The 19,275-nt window shown below is 48.2% G+C and overlaps 1 protein-coding gene across 1 annotated transcript in view; it reads left to right on the top strand.

Annotated features, from left to right (window-relative positions):
- The first annotated feature begins 12,415 nt into the window (after nucleotides 1-12,415).
- The window catches only part of PPL (periplakin), a 53,521-nt gene continuing 46,661 nt past the window's right edge, over nucleotides 12,416-19,275 (top strand). Inside the window, exon 1 of the mRNA XM_067551250.1 lies at nucleotides 12,416-12,585. Coding sequence (XP_067407351.1) covers nucleotides 12,521-12,585 — 65 coding nt within the window. The 5' untranslated portion in view covers nucleotides 12,416-12,520. The remainder of the gene's footprint in view (nucleotides 12,586-19,275) is intronic.

The following is a 19,275-nucleotide window of genomic DNA, read 5'->3' as shown; positions in this document are numbered from 1 at the left end:
CATTTTTCATCAAAAATATTTTGAAGTGCATATGTTCATCATCTCTGCACAGACATCGTTGCATTGTGCCTACGTGGGCATTCCCAACACACAGAGGATTAACACTCTGTCCTTTTTTGCCAACAAATGCAACAGCTCAGATTCACCCTTGCTGGCCCAGGGAGATGCAGATCTCCAGGCCAGGAAGGGCTGCTGCTCGCTGGGGTGGGGAGAGAGAGAAAGAGGGCCCTTGCTCAGCAAAGAGAGAGTCTGGGGTTGGGAGTTCACCCTCTATGAGATGCCGTTGGGCTTGGGCAGCTTTATGTTCTGCCAACAGCTCTGCTGTGAGGAAGCACTGAGTCTATCCATCCCCAGTTGCCGTCCCTGGCCACGGCCACATGCTCTTGAGGCCCTGCTGGCTGCCCGTGGGCCTCTTTGTGGAGGAGAAGTTGCAGCAGCTTTGCACCAGTCCAGCCCAGCCCTCCCCATTCCAGCCCCACTGGATTTTCCATCATAGGTGAGCCCACACCGGGATCTATACCTGCTTGCATGCTGTAGAGCCCTGGAGTCAAACCGGCCTAAAGCCTCTGCTTTCCTGTACCTCATCTGATAAAGGCCCTCACAGCCCCAGACATTTTTAACACCTACACAGAAGACTCTCCATACTGGGCCATGGAAGGAACTCCCACCACAATGCAACCTTCCGGTCACACACATGCACAGAGGTAGACAGGTGTCCCAGACGTCTGGCCTCTGCCACCACAGTCCCTAAGTTCAGTTAAGCGTGGAGGCTCTTCCTATTTGGAAATGTATACAATGGACTACAAAACAAGGTAACAGGTAGCTAGTGAAGCTATTGCCCTGCCCTGTCTAGATTCTTAGTGTCTGAGGCATGCACCTAGCACGTCCATAGCAACACTAGTAGCATTGCACTGCAGAGGTAGCTGTGACCTTCACGTAGGTTTTGTAAATAATCCTGGGCTGTATCTCTTGGTCTTGATAATGTCTCCCCTCCTCCATTGAGCACTTGGCTCCATGCGGGCTCTCTGTAGTGATTACCACATCTGCTGAGGCTGGGTAAGTAGAGGCATTTCCTGACACCTTCCTTCTTAATGAGTCACAGCAATAAGCGAAGTGTTTCACTAGATTCTTCTTCCTGAGGTGACGGAACTGTGATCCCGATACTGTGGTGCACACAGCCACCAGTCAGCTTGGACATCCATCTCTGTAAGCCACTGAGAAGAGATGCTATGCACTTTGTTCACACACTGCTTCCTTAAGCACTAGTCATCGGGCCAGCTCCTCAGCTGGTGGGACTTGACTTGCATGGAGGTAGGCTATTACACACAAGCAGAGAATCTGCCCCAACTTAACAAGCAAGCAGATAACACTGCACAATAACTAATACCTGAAAGAAGGCAGTGTGGGAGCAGGATGGTCAGAGAGGGAGACACTCATTCATCTCAAGGCTCCCCCCAAAGGAACAGGCATGTTGCACTACTCCTCTGCTTACAGGGCAAGAATAAAATGGTTTGAAATGGGAGAGATCATATTCGGCTGCATAAGAGTTCTGAGGAAAGCACTCAGAATTCAAAATGACCTTGATAAATTGGAGAATTTGGTCTGAAATCAACAAGGTGAAATTCAATAAAGACAAGTGCAAACTACTTCACTTAGGAAGGGAAAATCAAATGCACAATTACAAAATGGGGAATAACTGGCCAGGCAGTAGTATTGCTGAAAAGGATCTGAGTGATTACAGTGGGTCACAAATTGAATATGAGTCAACAATGTGATGCAGCTGCTAAAATGGCTAATATCATTAACAGGAGAGTCATATGTAAGACACGGGAGGTTATTGACCTGCTCTACTCCACATTGGTGAGGCCTCATCTGAAGTACTGTGTCCAGTTCTGGATGCCACACTTTAAGGAGGACATGAACAAACTGGTGAGTCCAGAGGAGAGCAACAAAAACGATAAAAAGTTTAGAAAACCTGACCTAGGAGGAAAGGTTAAAAAAACTGGGCACATTTAGTCTTGAGAAAAGACGACTGAGGGGGGTACAAGAAGTAATGGGTTTAATCTGAAGCAAGGGAGATTTAGGTTAGATAGTAACAAAAACTTTCTAACTCTAAGGATAGTTAAGCTCTAGACTAGACTTCCAAGGGAGGTTGTGCAATCCCCATCACTGGATGTTTTTAAGAACAGGTTGTACAAACACCTGTCAGGGATGATCTATGTATAATTGATCCTGCCTGAGCACAGGAGATGGACTAGATGAGCTCCCAAGGTCTGTCCTACACATCTGTGACTCTAAGGAACATTTTATTTTAGTTACACGTGAGAAACAGGACTAACAAGAAAATCTAATAGATATATTAGTGATGTAGAAGTTTGGACCAATAATAGATCTCCCCGTCAAATCTGCTTGTAGGCTATAAATACATCACGCTATAATCATTGCTTCCTGGGAGTCAAAACAGAGAGATCTTGTAGCTCCATTGCAATAACATGCACCACAGACCCAAACGGTAGTGCATCCTAGACCCCCGCTGTCCATAACAGGCTCATTCCTTCCGCTACCTCACTATCGCATCCCCAAGCACCTGTCTCCTGTCTGGGCTCAGTGTGTCTACAGAGCTTCTGCAAAGGCCCAGCTGTGTTCCTTGCGGGAGACAGCCCAAGAAGGTGAAAAGAGAGGGCTACGGTGTCTTCAGGACAGCTTTTTGTCTTCCTAATTCCAGGCTTGGCCTGGTCCCCTGTACAAGTGAGAGCAGTCCCTGGGACTTCCTCTAATTTATGCCAGTTTTGAATGGCCCTTTGTGCCCTGCTGCACTAGTCCAGACTAGCCAGAATGCTTTGGTCAACTCCCTCCCCCAGCCATGCCCCTATGCTAGAGACTGCATGGGGGATTGGTGTAGAGCTGTTGTGCCATCTCTATGCTGACTTGAGAGGCCTCCTGTGCAGAGGGAATTCCCCAAGGACCATTTTCACCAGCTATCCTCTCTCTGGCATAAAAAGGGCAGGTTTTGCAGCTATCCCTTTACACGTTATCCCTGTCACAGGTGCCCAACCTGTGCTCCTCATCCCTATGCTGACATCCCATTGTAAAACTAGTCTATTTTTCATCTTACCTTCTTGCAAAATGATTAGAACGTCATCCCTTGGACTTCTTCTGAGTCTCCGCCTCTTTTTGATCTCACAGCCCTTTGACTTTAGCTGGGGAAGTCCAGAAAGCCATGGAAATGCTACATCAAGCTGGCTGAGGGGAATGAGCCGAGTGCTCATCAGCTGAAGTTTTAAAGGAGGAGGGACAAACTGTGACCTCTGCATTGAGGTTGGAAGCATAGCAAGAGGAGTCAGTAGAGATTTAACAGTGCTGGGATGATTGGATGAAGAATTATTACTGAGAGGATTGTCTACAACTAAATCCATTTAGAATAAAAATTGAAGCTGGTAGCCTGAAAGGTAAATCTGTGACCTCGGTCTGGATTAAGCCAGAGTTGTCACTGCTGAAATGACAATCTAGGAATCAGAGCTCATTTCTTAAGACTCCTGTGGTTGGTCCAGGAGCGAGAGGCAGCAGTGGAAATGAATGTATAGAATGCAGATGGTCAGTGTGGGGCAGGGACTGCCGTTTATTATATGTTTGTACAATGGGGCCCAGGTTTAGCTGACGTACGTCATTGTAGCTCCTTCAATGACTGCTGCTCAGCTGCACTCATTTACACCAGCGGCAGATCTCACCCAGACTGCTGGATAAAAGTCTACCAGAAATTAGCATTGACCATGTGGACTGAGAAACCAGCACCTTAATGATGAAGAGTTTTCCCTCTGGATAACCCAGCAACAGCTCAAAGAAGGTGAAGCAACGGGCAGTGAAGGAAAGTCAGAACATCAGCACAGCGGGTATTGTGGAGCCAGTACAGAAGGGATAGATCCAATGAAGCTAAACCACACCTGGATTTGTGAGACTTTCCTGAGCTTCAATGACTAAACAGTCCAAGCCAGATTCTGATCTCATTTACACACTGTGAACTCAGAGTGACTATTGACACAGTGTAATCCCTGGCCCTCTGGATGAAATTCATCCCTGGTGTAAATTTATTGATGTCAGGTATGCCTGGTATGAGCCTGACCCATGTAAAATTAGACATCATGGTCTGCTTTGACTCAGCCTTCAAGTCAGGGCAGCATCATGTGATTTGCAATGATACTCTCTTACTCAGGAGTTTCCCCAACATCTGCACCCAGGCCTCAGAATTTCTTTCACCACTTCTGAGCCTGACAATCCCCTTCCTCTCCATCCTACAGCCCACCATTTTAATTCTGAACCCCTGATCCCATGTGCCTGGGAACATGGGGCTGATCCAGCAATGGGGAGGGGGAGAGAAGCCATCCCTAAGGTTGGCATCACTATTGACCCTCAGATGCTTGCATGCATGAAACACTGATGAAAACCCAAGAGCATGATCTTCACAGCATTTTGGAGTTCCAGTAGGCCAGGAGTCAGATCCCCAAGGCTCTTGTGTGCATGTCACTGACTGCCACCAATCCATAGGCCTCAGGGATCTGTGGCAACTCCAGAATCCCTATTAGCTCACATCCCTAGTGTGTCTTAGCCCACAGACTGAGGAATAAAAGCATCTCCTGACTCCTGTCCACCTATATGCCATAACACTGGTACTAAGCCACTGGCCCATGGAGTGAAGGGTCCTAATGTAAGTGTAACACATCACTTATGTGGGTGATGCAGGAGACCTGATGCTATTCCCAAACTCCAGTGGACCATGCAGATTCAGCTTTAACACAAACAACACAAGTTGTTGCTTGGAGCCCTGTGCCTTTGAAAGCCGCAGAGGTTGCATTAACTTGGCCAGTCATGGAATGCCATCCAAAGACTGACCATCCCTCCAACAGCCTGGGGTCTCACGTGTGGTAAGGCCATCCCTGGTACCATCTCCTATTGCACAAACCAGGCCACCTGAAAGGAACAAGCCCCGTTTCGAGCTCTTACTCTCAGTCCACCTGCTCATATGTTAGCGTGCTGCCCCTGAGGGCGTAGGTTTGTGGCCTTCTTACAAATAGAACTTTTGATCTGCATATCCACACTGGAAATGCTCAGCCTGCCCTACAGCAACTGTTTCTACATTGGGCTTAGCAGTTAAGGTGCAGGCCTGGACACTTGAGACGATTGCGGGGTTTGATTCATTACTGTCCGCAAAGGGTTTTCAGATCTTTGGATGGAAGGTGCTACAGGAAGGCAAAGCATTATTAAATTTACAAGGCAGTAAAACATTAACTGTCATGATGGTCCCCTGCAGCCTGGAAGCTAGAGAAAAATCAATTCTGTCGTTTTCAGGTGTGAAAGATGGCAAGTAAGATTAACTCGGGCAATCAACTCTGTGGACCCAGGAAATATCCCTTGTTTGTTCTGCCTTCATGCTTCTCTCTCTTCAGGCCTGTGCTCTCTTGTTTGATCTGCTCTGCCAGAAGAAGAAGATGCTCCCTAAGCTAGGTCCACCTTGCTGAGAGGGGATTCCCATATACTGCATATTGCCTGGTCCAGTCCAAATGGATCATTTTCCTGAGGTAGGTCTGGCTGGTTAGGTTTGCTCCCTCCCCACACGGGGCCTGATGCCGCAATTTGCTGAGCACCCTCAGCTCTCCTTATAGCCATCACTCAGCACCTCTGTGGATTAGGTGCAAAGGTCTATAGTGTGTTATGCAAATGCCTTTTTCTCTTCAGTTAGTTTCATTCTCTGCATTCCACATTGCTTGGCTCTAGTTTCCTCTTCCTCCTCCACCAGCCCAGGGATGATTTCTTTTCTTTCCCATCGCTAGTTTGACAGCACCTCTCACTATTTGTTCTGTTCTCCTCCAGGTAGGGAGTGATGTCACCTCCCGTTAGCACCTCAAATCCCCCCTTTCATTGCAAAATGCTGGCTAATGAAATAGTTCTCTCACTAGCTAGTAACATCTGCCAGCTGCACTGTGTCACTGGCAGCCAGTGAGGAATGGGATAGATACACCACAGATCATAGACTGTGGCACTGGAAAGGACCTGTACAAGGAACAAATGAGCAGGAGCTCTGTATTCATTCAATCAGCTTCTAGTACGCTCATTTCATCTGTCAGTATTGCTGTCATGTTAGTGATGTGTTTACTGAGCACTAGCCATGGGGTCAGTGCTATGTATTAAAGGGGGAAAGATGGAGAGACAGATCCTCATCTGGGGTAAATTGCCACAGGCCCCAGTTTCAGCTTTTCCCACTGTTCTTTCTCATCTCTGTGTTAACGTTAAGGGGAAGAAGGATAAACTGGGGGTTAAAGCACAGGCAGGACATCTGCATTCCCACCTCTCCCACAGACTGCCTGGGAGGCCATGATCAAGTGACTTAGGCCCAGATCCTCAAAGATATTTAGGCTCCTAAATTCCACTGAAATCAGCAAAAGACGAGGATTGGGCCCATTATTGCTCAGTGACTCAATTTCCCCATCTGGAAAGGGGAAGTAATATTTTCTTACTTCACAGGAGTGTAGGGAGGCTAAGATCTCTCTTGGAAGTGTTCCCCGCTCCTCAGGTAGAAGATACTGTAGGAATACAACATATTGTTTATTAGAAGCATACCCACATGAACCTGTCTTTAAGAGACCTGCTCATATGCTGTTAACCCAATTTGCATATGTATATTGCTGGTGACGCCAGATGTGGCACTAAAGACTTACGCACACAGAACAGGTACATTGGAGCATCCCCATGCAGTATGCTGAAGTCCTAGTTAGCTGTTCAATAGAGCTAACTGAATAGGTTTCCCAATCCCTTCCACACTAGCATTGTCACAGGTACCTACCTGTGTCCACTGCTTGTGGTCATTCATAAGCCAACTGCCTCCCGGGTGGTGGCACAAGTCACTTTTCATAGGACCAGGACAGAGGCATGTTACCGTGTGATACTAGTTACTGTAGTTGCCACTGGGTTTAGCATGTGGTTACTGTGGAATAATCCCAGAATGCAGCAGTTTGCAATAATGCAGGAAATACCTTGGTTGAGATTTTCACAGCAGACTAGGGGACTTACACGCACCTCCTGTATACACCCCTTTGCCCTTGCCCAGACACGCCCCCATGCAGATCCCAGGGCTCTCTGAGCTCTGGAGAGGAAGGGGAAATGGTGCAGGGGAATTCACTGATGCTCCCTTTCATGTGAGAGTGGAGAGATCTGTGCATACAGAGGCAAGAGATCCAATGTTTAGGGCACTAGCCTAAGATGTGGGAGGCATGGGTTTGAGTCCCTGCTCCGCCACAGAGTTGATCTGTGACCTTGGGCAAGTCACCTAGTTTTTCTGTGCTACAGCTCCCCATCTGTACTACATGGATAATATCACACAAGGGCATGAATACGTGAAAGACCGTGAGATATACAATGGCGGGGTTCAGATAAGTGTGATAAACAGAGACAGTCCTGTGGGGCAGTCCTTCACCTCATACATGAAGAGGGCAACCATGGGATAGTCCTTAGGCTGCCAAGGGCTGCGTTTTTCCAGCTTTGGGCATCGCAGAGATGCCACGGTTGCGCACACAACATCAAGTGCTGGATTAGGGATCAGCTGTGGGTTTTAGGCTCACAGCCAAGCTGGTTTGAAATGATTAATTAATAGGAGTGTTAAAAGAGGACATAACAACAGCATATTTTCACCCATCAGCACACACGCACCCTAGAGGAACTGCAGGGCTCTCTTAAAAGGCTTAGAATTAAATTCAAATCAACAGGCAGCACTTTGGCACACATGTTTTCCTGCAGACAAGTGAGCCTTTAGCTAAACAACAGTGTCCTTTGGCCTGTTAGAGTCATTCATTATCCCATCTCTCCCTAAGAAGGCATACTCCAGGACCAAACCGATGGGGGGAGAATGCCTGGGCTGCACTTGGCAGCTCTCTAGCCATAAATAATTGGCAATGTTGGGGAGAAGGAGCAGACTATTTCAACTCTTAGAAGAATCCCCTTGAAAGATCTATTAGGAATCTGACACTAGGGCTGCTGCTTTGAACTTCTGTAGCAGCTTTCAGCCACGGGGCTCGCAGCCCTTTACACGCACTTGGGTGCTAGGGTAAGGGTGGTAGGAGAACCTGAATAGAACAGAATTGCAAACATTAGGGCCAGAGTCTCATTTCTATTACCCACCCCCCACCTTTGCACTGCCCAATTGGTGTAAAGGGGTCTGAATGTGAATCATAATCAGGCCCTTTAAGTACGTCTACACAGCAAAAACAAAATCAACCGCATAAAGTCTTGAAGCCTGGGTCTGCATACTCAGGCTCATGCTATGGCACTAAAAATAGCCACACAGACATTCCAGTTCAGGCTGGAACTTGGACTCTGAAACCCACACGCTGGGCTCCAGAGCCCGAGTGTCTACCCGGCTATTTTTAGTGCCCAAGTGTGAGCCCCACAAGCCAGGCTCTGAGATTCACTGCCATGGCTTGGTTGGTTGGGTTGGTTGTTGGCTGTGTAGATGTACCCTTAGTGAATGAAGCCCCACAGCTTTTCGGCGAGGTAGGCTGGGATCAGCGTTCCCCTCCACAGACAGGTCTTGAGGGACAGACAAGGGAAAGACAGAATTCTCAAACAAGCTATTCACGTTGGGTGCTCAACTTGCTACCCCTTTGGCCTGATTTTCAGAGGACCTAAGCATCCGCAACTCCAATTGAATTCAATGGGCACTGTGACTGCCCAACACCTGTCAGAAGCTGTCTGTGTCTCACACCCAAGAACAGAGGCAGCCAAAAATCTCTTGCCTCTTTGGCAATATCCATTACCGATCTGCCCCCAGTCACATCCTGCATCAAATGAGTGACAGCTGAGAGCAGGCCCCATCCCCTGCTCTCACCACTACACTGCTCTGCCTACCAAGCAAACTTCCTGAACAGTTTGAATCGATGCATCCCACAGAGCGCATAGGGAATGGGCCTAATTTTGATCTTCTGTGCACTGGTGCATGTCAGGATGAACTCCACTGCTATCAGTGGAGTTACAGTGCAGGTGGAGAATCAGGATCAGCAGGTCAAAACCTGCACTGGCTTGCCCTCAGGATGTAACCAGTGCTGGATTTGGTCCTGGTTAGAGCTAAACAATCCTGTATTCATTTGTTTAATCTCACACGACAGCAAAATCCAGACAAAAGAGCTGCTCCCAACTGCTGAATTATACACACGCTACATGTTGTGTAAGCAAGACCCCATTATCAATTTCTGGCTATGCTGGATGGGGAGGGGGATTATTTCCATTCCTCTCCTACCCCACATCTCTCCTATGTAAGGATAGACGAGAGCACACAAAGGCTACCAGGAATGGGGCTGTTGACAGAAGCAGGGATTGCTTACAGGTTTTATTATAGCATTTGAAATGGTTGCCTCATGTGGATAGTTTTCAATGGCATTGTCTATTTGTTTAGAGCAGCCCTTTCTCGGGCTTCACTTAGGGACACGGTGACCCATGTGAGGGGGCAGTCTGATCCAGTGGCTAGGATATAAGGCTGGAAGTCAAGACTCCTGGGTTCTATTCCTAGCTTTGCCACTGACTCACTGTGTGACCTTGGGCTAATCACCTCACCTCTCAGAGTTTCTGTTTCCTCCTCTGGAACAACGAAGATGATGGTACCACTGCTCCTTTAGAAAGTGCCTGCAGATTTAGGGATGAAAAGGGCTAAGCATTCATCTTTATCATTGGGTTTATCAAGCTGATGCTTGTTATGTCCCAAACCTGTTTTCTGAGCCACCCCCTTCAAACGCCTCCTAAAAAATTATTGCTGCCAATTTGCCTAGAACAGTGGTTCTCAAACTTTTTGTATCGGTGACCCCTTTCATACAGCAAGCTCTGAGTGAGACCCCCTAGCCGTCCCCCTTCATTGCCCCGGCCCCCAGGGGTGCCCTCCACTCCCCCTCCTGAACCCACCCAGGAAAACTGACCCACATGCACAGAGGGGCTGGTATTGCTCCTTGCTCCCCCCTCGAATGCTGCTCCTCCCCACACCTCTAGGGGGCTGTGAGGTGGGGGGAGCGAGGAGCAATGTCAGGGCTCCCTGCATCCAGGTCACTTTTCCTGCTTGGGCAAAGCGCAGCGGCTCCTGATGCTCACCTCACCGCACAGCCCAGGTGGGACTGTGACCGGATGGCAGGGAGCCCCAGCCTTGCTCCTTGCTTCCCTCCCTCCAGCTCCCTAGAGGGGCAAGGAGGAAGATGGGTGGGGGGGTGAGCGGTATCTATGTCACTGATCACTCCCCTCCACCTCATGTTCCTCACGCTGGAGGAAGCAGGGAGGCTCACAGTCCCTGCCTGGCCAGCAGCTCATGACCCCAGTTTGAGAAGCAATGGCCTGCAAGGATGGGGGACCTGGAAAGGGAAGAAAACACATTAACAGCGGCACTCAGGTGCCTCACTGAGTAACCATGAAGGCCTATCACCAGGGCCGGATTTAGGGACAGGCGACCCAGGCGACGGCTTGGAGGGTGCGGGGCCCTGGGGGCTGTTTTTGTGGCTAGCAACAAAAGGGCAAATGGAATGTGTGCAGTAAACTGTGGCGGGTGTGCCGTACGGGGGCTCGTTTGTCACTAATCTAGAACCTTCTGGCCCTTTCTAGCATCTCGTGGAACCTTCCAGGCTTTCTGAGAACTACGTTTTCCTCCAACCTCCTCCACTGTTGTCAGCCAGGCCCTCGTGGGGGGAGGGTGCATCCCCGGGCAGTCAGTGAGATCAGTGGCGGACCAACAGGGGAGGAGGCTAGGCCTCCGGGCACTGGCCTCGCGGGGGGGGGGGGGGGGGGGGGGAAATAGGGAGGGCCGCCAGCCCAGCCCTTCACAATGTGCAGGGGGTGGGGGGCACAGGAGGCTCTGAGGGGTGGCTGGATGGAGCCCAGGAGCAGGCAGGGAGCTGTGGGTGACCAGGCGGAGGAACTCCCCCCTCTGTCCTGCCCCACCCAGTAGGGGGAGCCGGCCCCACATGTGATTGGGCTGGAGTGGGAGTGGCAGGCGCTGCTCAGTGCATAAGTGTGGGGGAGGGGGCTGCGGTGGTGGAGCCGGGGTAGCTGCTGCCACAAGTGCCGGAAAGTCCCCAGGGCACAGGAGGAGGAAAGTGGCGTGTTCCTCCCCCACCCCGGGGCAGGAGCCAAGGATCCCTCCTGCCCTGCGCGAGGGGCACATGAAGCCGGGGGGGGGGCCACAAATGCAAGCATTGGCCCCTGGGCACTGGAGCCCCATGGTACACCACTGAGTGAGAAATAAGAAGGAAGTGAAGGGACAGGCCAGCTGCAATACTGTGAACCTTGTTTCATAGTGGAATTATGAAAGTGCACGTGGGGGGGGGGGGGCAAAGAAGAGGGGGTGCCAACATGGACGGGGGTGCTGAGGACGCTCCTCGCCTGAGGTGTCATTTGGTCAGGAGCCGCCCCTGTCTATTGCTATAACACTCAGGCCTCCTCTCATCACCACCCTCTGCGCCCACACACTCCCCCTTTCTGACCTTCACTGGTTCTGCCAGTTAACAGCCCCCAGCGTGCCTGAAGCGAGGACTTTCACTCCTGCAGCACAGCCCTCTGCCACTTCAGCTAAATGACCAGGAGCAACAGCAGCTACCTATCTCTCAGGAGATCAGCCACAGACAACAGAGGGGCACACATCCCATCCCATCCCATCCCATCCCATCGCTTTTGTTCATCCTGACTAGAGGTGGGTGACATTTTTCTACCAAAACTTTTTTTAGGGGGAGGAGAGGAGACAAACAAATGCAGTTTGTGGTCACCCAAACCATTCCATGAAGTCACTGAATTATTTTGGTCCAAAAACTTAAAATTCATTTAAAAAAAATTTCAAAGGTTTTCTTCAGACTTTTTCAAACAGTTTCCATTTTTCCCTTCAAAACAACTTGCCGTTTTGACGTTTCCTTAGAATGAAATGTTTAGTTTTGGGATGAGTGAAACACTGCGATTAACCTACAGCTAATTTCTTTCCCCAAATTTTCAGAATTGACAGGGAACTGAAAAATAACTTGTCAGACGGTTCTAATCTCCACTTGTTTTGCAAGGCACATTCTGGGTATTTGATCTAAAGTCATTCTCTGCCTCTGTTAACAACAATATGGTAGTAGACTGGGATGCTTAATTCCTCCTAGTGGCTGTGTTAAGCTCTGATCTTCACTCACACACACACACAGATTTATATTGCTCATCGTCACTTAGTAACCTCTACTCCAGGCAAAAGCAGACTGGAGAACTGCATGCATGTGGCTCCGCCTGTGCCAGTGACATGGGTGTTAGGTAAGCACCACCTTCTCTGGGAGAGCCCTACCCAGTTTAGTGGGAGAACTCACACTCCTGGAGTAGGGACAGAGAGTAAGAGTGGAGGCAGCTGCAAGTTTTCCTGTCCCCGCCTTCTCAAGAAGTGCACCATACCTGAAGGAACTAGCAGCGAGCTCCTTTTGCCAGCTGGGGAAGGAGCTGCCAGCCAGCATTTTGCACTGAGGCAGCTGCTTACACCAGGGAAATCATGATGAATTCTCTCTTCAGGAAAAGAAACAAAGGGAAATACAGCCCCACGGTACAGAAGAAGAGGTGAGTACTCTGTGTTCCTTCATACGAGGCTACTGGCACTGCCAGCCATTTCAGCCTGTGGATTTCAGACTCTCCCTGGGCTGGGAAGATGCAGATTATAAAGTGAAAAGGTAACGATTAGCAATTCCTAGGTGTCCTTTGGAGTGAGTACAACCCAGCAAATCTGTAGCCATATTTCAGAGCAAGGGCCCGGAGAACAGGTGCTAGCAGAGCATCTGAGAGGCACAAAGAACACAGAAGCACAGCAGCGACAGCATATTATGTTGCTTGAAGCTTTTCTGATATTGCACAGGGTTAGGACGGTAGAACTGATACTGCTGTTTCCTTTGGCTTCCCTGCTTTTCAAAATTTTGCTAGTTTGGATTGTTGGCACATTCCAGAATTTAATCTCTCAAGGGTGTGGCTACAACACTCCCCTCTTCCCCCCCTAGCCGCCATGCACCTTATTTACATCTCATTTAAAGGGCCCATTCCAAAGCAGAACAACATGTCTCGATGTGTCCAGATTCAAACATCAACCCACACTGATTTGATAAACAAGAATTAATGTATTCCATGCAGACAGGAGCAATGCCAAAAGGAGACGCCCACTGGGGCTCTGTGCCAGCTCTGACCAGAGGGCGAGGGAAATCAAGAGGCAGGGCTATTAGAATGCTGCACAGTGCTACTGGGGCAAGTGCTGAATCATTAGGTGACCCCAGTGGTGAAGTTTAAAGGACCCCGTCCTGTGAGGGGCTGACAGTCCTCAAACTCCCACTGACTTCAATAGGAGCTGAAGTTGTTCAGCCCTTCACAGGATCAGGCCCTAATTCCTTGGCAAAGAGTCTGGCTAAAAGCACCTATTAGCAATGACCTGTGTCTGGGTTAGTATGTACTGGGACCATGTGGGACATCCAGTATCTACAGGAAGCAGGCAAAGGTACCCTTGGAGAGCAAAGCTCTGTCTAGGGTAGAGCCAACCTGGTGCTGACAGCCATCATCAGTGATGGACCCAGCTGTGCCAGTGGTGGAAACAGTTTATCCATGAGAATGGATGGCACAAAATGCCTGCCACACCATTAGAGTGAGGCTTGCTTGGGCTCTTTCTTCCATGAAGTCTTGTTAGCTAATCTAGCCCCCTCTCCATCCTTTTTGTCTGGTTCCCAGCCCTTATGACATGAGCCCCAGCAGTTACAGGGGTTGTCCTGTCCTCTGTGACTATCAGGCCCACTGCTGTGGGGCTAGCCTCTTCGGCAATGTTGATTTGGGAGCAACAAATGAATTCCATCTGCCAAGACCTAACCCCACCTCCACTCTACCAGTCCACTCCTTCCCCAGCTAGGATTTCCCCCCACACTCTAATATTTCCTGCTGTAGGATCCTGCCACAATCAGCCCTACCCTCTGCTTCAGCCTCCAGTACCTTCTCTCCCATTGTCCCCCTCATTGCTAACACTGATCTCTCTCTTTTCTCCATATACACCCTCCCTCTAATCTCCAGCTCCTCCAGGAGCTCAGAGCAGACTCTCTTTCTCTCCCCCTTCCTGCATCCCTGGGCATGTTCAGAATTTCCATACTGGCAGAGGATAAAGTTCCTGATCACTCCTGACAAACCCCCAGAGAAAACAGAAAGTGAAGTTGGCCTGATTCCTCTGCAAAGTCAAATGGAAACACTTTTGTTCTGCTGCTCTTCAGAAAAGTGACTGTTCTTGGAATTGTTAAGGGTTCCCCTGATGCTCTCCTTTGATGGAAGCCTGGTGAGATCCAACCACCATGTCATCGGTGGGTTGATTTCTTTTTAAAAGGATCTGTTATGGAGACACAACTAGGGTGGAGACTTGGATCAGCCCTCAAGTTTGTGTTATACTCAGCCTCATTCATTAATTCAATCAAACATACCCACTTCAAAATGAATGGGAAGGAACCAGCAGAAAACACACTTGACAGCTTGAATTACACCTTACCCCTGGAGGCTTGCTATGCCAGAAGGCCACTGCTAGGCAGGTGTTAAGTTATAATATCCTGATGAAAAAAGGAATCAAGCCAGAGTCAAGCAAGAGAATGGGGTGCTAAGGTTTAACATTTCCAAAGAGCCTCTGGGGGGGTTACACCAGCAAAAATGAATTACAGGTGCAAATCAGAGTTATTATCCTGATTTGCACCTGACCCACAGGCACATAATTGAGAGGTGGAAGGAACCAGATTTGCACCCATAGCTGAACTAGGGGTACAGAAATGTGTGTGGAAATTGCACTCACAGAAAGGAACTGACTGTTTTGATAACAGGTCCTTAGGTGAGAGAGAACAGCAGAGATATTAGCTACTGCAAGAGAAGTGATGCAGTGTTGGAACTTCAAATTAAATACAACCTCTCTCTGCTGATTTTATTTTTCTCTTGAATTTATTATACAACCTCAGAGGGGAAGATTCTACTCATGTGAAGTATTGAGTATGCCACAAAAGAGCACGTTACATTGCTCAGCTAGGCAGAGTGGATCTATAAGGGAGAAGAAGACCTGGCTGAAAGGAAGGAACTGGAGATGGATTTAAACAGAGAGAGAGTGTTGTTTAGAGAGATAAGATACTGAAGCTCACGGTCAGTTAGCTAACCAACAATGGCTATTAAATTCCTCTCAAGCTTTCTTAGGCTGCTTGCTGCTTCCATGGTGGAGGGAGGAAAGGTGACATTTTATCCTTTTCTACTGCAATTAACCCTGCGCTTGACAGAATACTTCTGCTTTTAGCTCAGCAATAGAGTCAGTATGCAGCAAGTTAAGTTGTCTTGCCATGTACAAAAATATTATAAAGGCTAGATCCTAAAGTGTCTTTAAATCCTTCAAAATCCATGGACTACAAAGTCAATTTTGCCTGAATAATGGCTTCAGGATTTTTCCACTCTCAGATTATAAACAAGCAAATGTGTTAAAGTGGTAGAAGGCTGAAGGAAGCAGGGTTAAATACAATGCATGGAGGAACACTGGAACAATGGAAATGATACTAAAATTCCCAAGAGAAAAAGCTAGGCTGCCATGAAGGCTGAATGATTCACTGTAGCAAGGAGGAGGAAACCTGGAATCTCTCCAGCCTCCAAACACAATCTGTGTTTGCAAATTAGAACTAGGGATGGCTGATTTTCAGGAGGTTTGGAAGTTATGATTGATTCAGCAAAGCAGAGAAGTTTGAGTGCTGTGCTGCAGCTTCTCCAAAATAGCTAGATCCCATGGGTAGGCATCCTCTGGAGACTTCCAGGCCAGATTTGAAGTTGTCTTACGAGAATCAGTGGTTTTGGTACTCCCCATCAGCCAGGAAGTTAGGGAGAAACAGGCTCTCTTGCTGTATTTTGAGGCTTCCAGTGCTGATCTAGATCAAAGGTATAAAGTGAAGAGTCAGGAAAATGATTTTTGGGGGGAAGAGGTGGAGGATAGAAGCTAAATTAGACTTTTTCAAACTCTTGAAAGTTCAGTTCAAGTTATAGGGGAAGATTTCTGATCAGTTCTGATTTTATCCCTGGTTACAGAACATCCCCCTCACCTGGCCTTCCTTCCTGGCTCACCATTACCCAGTCACATTAGCTGGCAGCACACTCTGCCTTTTTTCCCAGGTTGAGATTTTGATTGTTGAGCTACCTGCCCAGGCCTGCAGCTTGTATCTAACTGCTACCCACTGAATTCACCCAGCTCACTTACTCATTGCTGCTTCACACAAAGAGTTCTTCCTTGGGTAAAGGAAAACCCAAAGATTCTGTCTCTCTTCAGCCCATGAGCAAGTGCTAGAGATGATGAAATCCAGAAATGTCTCCCACTAATAAAAGGAAAGCACTGCCCCTGTTAGCACTATTATTGGGAGTTAACAACAAGTATCAATAGCTAGCTATTATCCCTTGCAAGGCCAGTGGGATTGGGCAGTCAATGGCATGAGTTAAGAGACTCAGGTTTGAACCTAAACCATCCTCTCTTCAGATAGGCTATAATGCAAGGACTCTGGTTTAATCCAAACTGACACCCCCTTGGTAAAAGTCCCTAGCTGAACATTCATTCCAGGCAGTGCTGCAAACTGGAAAACCAAAGGGTACAAACCAATACAGGGTAGTTCTTAGGTCTCTCCAGACCACTGTGCCCTGTGATCAGCAGCCCTTACCTTAATCTCATTTCAGAGTAGTACTCTTTGTCTTTAAAGTGTTATGCTTAAATAGGCTCAGTTGCACAATTAACTGCCTGCTGGGAGTGCCTCCATGAGCCATCTCCCAACCCTGCCTGGGAATTAACCTCCACCCGCACAGGCTCTTTTTGGCTTGCACTTCCCCCTAGGAACACCAGCGGGGCAGAGTGGCAGCAGGACTTTGTGGCGGAGCCAAAAATACCTATACATATTTGTGGGTGAGCTTCCATGCTCTCTCCCACGGTCAAACATCACAAATGTGGCTTTACAGACACCTAGACATTAGCTAACTTAGCATTCAGGCAATTCAAAACAAGACAGACCTCTGCATCTCTCACTAATGTAACCCAGGACTGAAAACAGACATTTAGCCCTGCATGCATGACCCCTCGAATATTATGTATAGCTGAATATAGGGCCTGATTCTGAAAGCTGCCTCCTGTGATCTGTGGAGCATCCTACTTCTCCTTGAGGTCACTGGGAGTGCAGGGCCTGGACCCAGAAAGAGGGATGCTGAATTGTCTGCCTTGATGTCTTGCTGGGAATACTCTGGACAGCCACACACAGCAGAAGGAAAGGTGGGAGAGGCTAAACAGCCTGGGGGGCTCTGCGCGTGAGGCACAGGTGTAACATACCTACTCGCAGGGTTTTAACACCGTGACCTGAGCGTGCCCTAGAGGCTCAGAAGCCAAATAAAAAGGACTCCAAACTGTTTAAAAATCTCATGATTTTAACCAAATTCATTATTGGGGGAGAGGGGGACAATATTGAACTGGCTTACTCCAAATACAGTGATTGCTGTTTGGTTAAGTGAGGTTTACTGGTAAGCTGATAGCCCTAGAGATGACCAGTCCAGATCCTCAGCTGCGGTAAATCAGCAGAGTACCAGTGAAGTTGTGCCAGGATCTGGCTCTACTATATCCAATGAACAGGTATAACCAGGCTCACACAGTGCAGCCTTCCTCACGCTGCGTTGCCAATCTGCCTCAGCCCTGCTTTGGCCCCATTAGGAGGCGGAGGAGAATGGGCACTGCCCCTCTGGTAGATCATGATTTTAAATTGCGATAAGTTCCTGAATGAAGCTGTTTGCGGTAATTGTTCATTGTTACACACGTCTCTCTGCACAGCGCTTCGCTGGCAGGAACAGCAGTTGTGCTCCATTTCTAATGCACATTGCAGATGACCTCAGTATAAACTAGGTCTGATTTAGGCACCTGAGTGCATGGTGATGTGATGTGTACACAAGAATAGTTTGTTGTTCAAAGCAGGGTTTCTCATGGTAAAAAAATGAAGGGAAACCAGAACTGAGCTGGTTACACTCACGAGGCTAAACCCTGCTCTGCTGCCTGGGTGCAGCCCTATTGAAATCAATGACATTGCATGCGTTTAATAGGACAGATTACAGAGTCCAATCCAATACTCAATTAAGTTATTAGAAAGACTCCCATTGACTACACTGGGCATTGGATCAAACTTTAACCCACTGGATCTTCTCTTTATGAAAGGCCCTATGTTCTGTGCACCCTAGCCTGCAAAGAGAGACCCCTGAATTATACACCATCCCCCTTCCACTCCCTCTGCCCGGTGCAATTGAGGCAATATTCCTTGCCCTTTATTTTTTTATTTAATTCATTTTACTCTGTGCCACGGCTAATGTGCTGAGACAGAACTGTATGGGACAAGTGTGTGGGTGTGTTGGGGGGCGGGGGGGACTGGAAGTTTTGGCAAGGAGGATAGGGGACAGTTGGGACTTCAGAACCCAATGTTTGATTTTGGCCCCTGGGAGGAAGTTGAGGCTGTTGGCACTAGGGAGGGTGGAGGTGACTTGAAATGGGGGAGAGAAGGGAAAGTTTGAATTCTTTGTTCCTCTGTTTTGCAAATCTTGAGAGAAGCTAGCTGCCTGCTGCCCCCCGTCCCAGTACCTGCCACTAAATGCAACAGTAATGTGCATCAGCCTGCTGAGCCTGCTGAATGATACTGACATTTACAGTCACCATTAGGCTTCAGAGTTAACCGCACATCGGGATGAATGGGAGCAGCAATCCCCTCGTTCAGAATTATTGTTTCAAGCTGTCTACAGACTCAGGTAGATGCCAGCGCATTGCTTTACACTTGGAAGATTATCTTTACACCCACAAAGGGTAGACACTAGTTTTTTAAAATGAAACCTTAGATTCTATTGATCAATTATCCAAGTTCAAAGACAAAGGAAATTATGTGACCACAAAATCACAATAGACACAGGGCTCTGTCTGTACTGCATTCTGGAGAACATGCTCGGAGCAGGAGCTGGACATTCAAGTGTGTTTACTTGCCTAGAGGAGCGCTGTCGTTATTAGGCTGAAATGTGGACCAAACACTGTTTTGTAGTATGTATAGGTAACAACTGACAAACACCATCTAAGTAATTAATCCTCAGAATGCTTCCAAGTTGGGGAAATATTGTCATCCCCATGACAGAGATGGGGAAACCAAGGCAGGACAGATTAAATGACTTGTTCAAGGTCATAATGGGAGTCACTATTAGAACTAAAGACAGCATCTAGGAGTTCCT

The sequence above is a fragment of the Emydura macquarii genome, unplaced genomic scaffold (genome assembly GCF_026122565.2).
Source record: "Emydura macquarii macquarii isolate MOO-44397 ecotype Brisbane River unplaced genomic scaffold, CSIRO-AGI_Emac_v2 contig_1348, whole genome shotgun sequence".
NCBI lineage: Eukaryota > Metazoa > Chordata > Testudines > Chelidae > Emydura > Emydura macquarii.
Note: the sequence above shows the minus strand (reverse complement) of the source record. Positions and strands in the feature narration are given on the sequence as shown.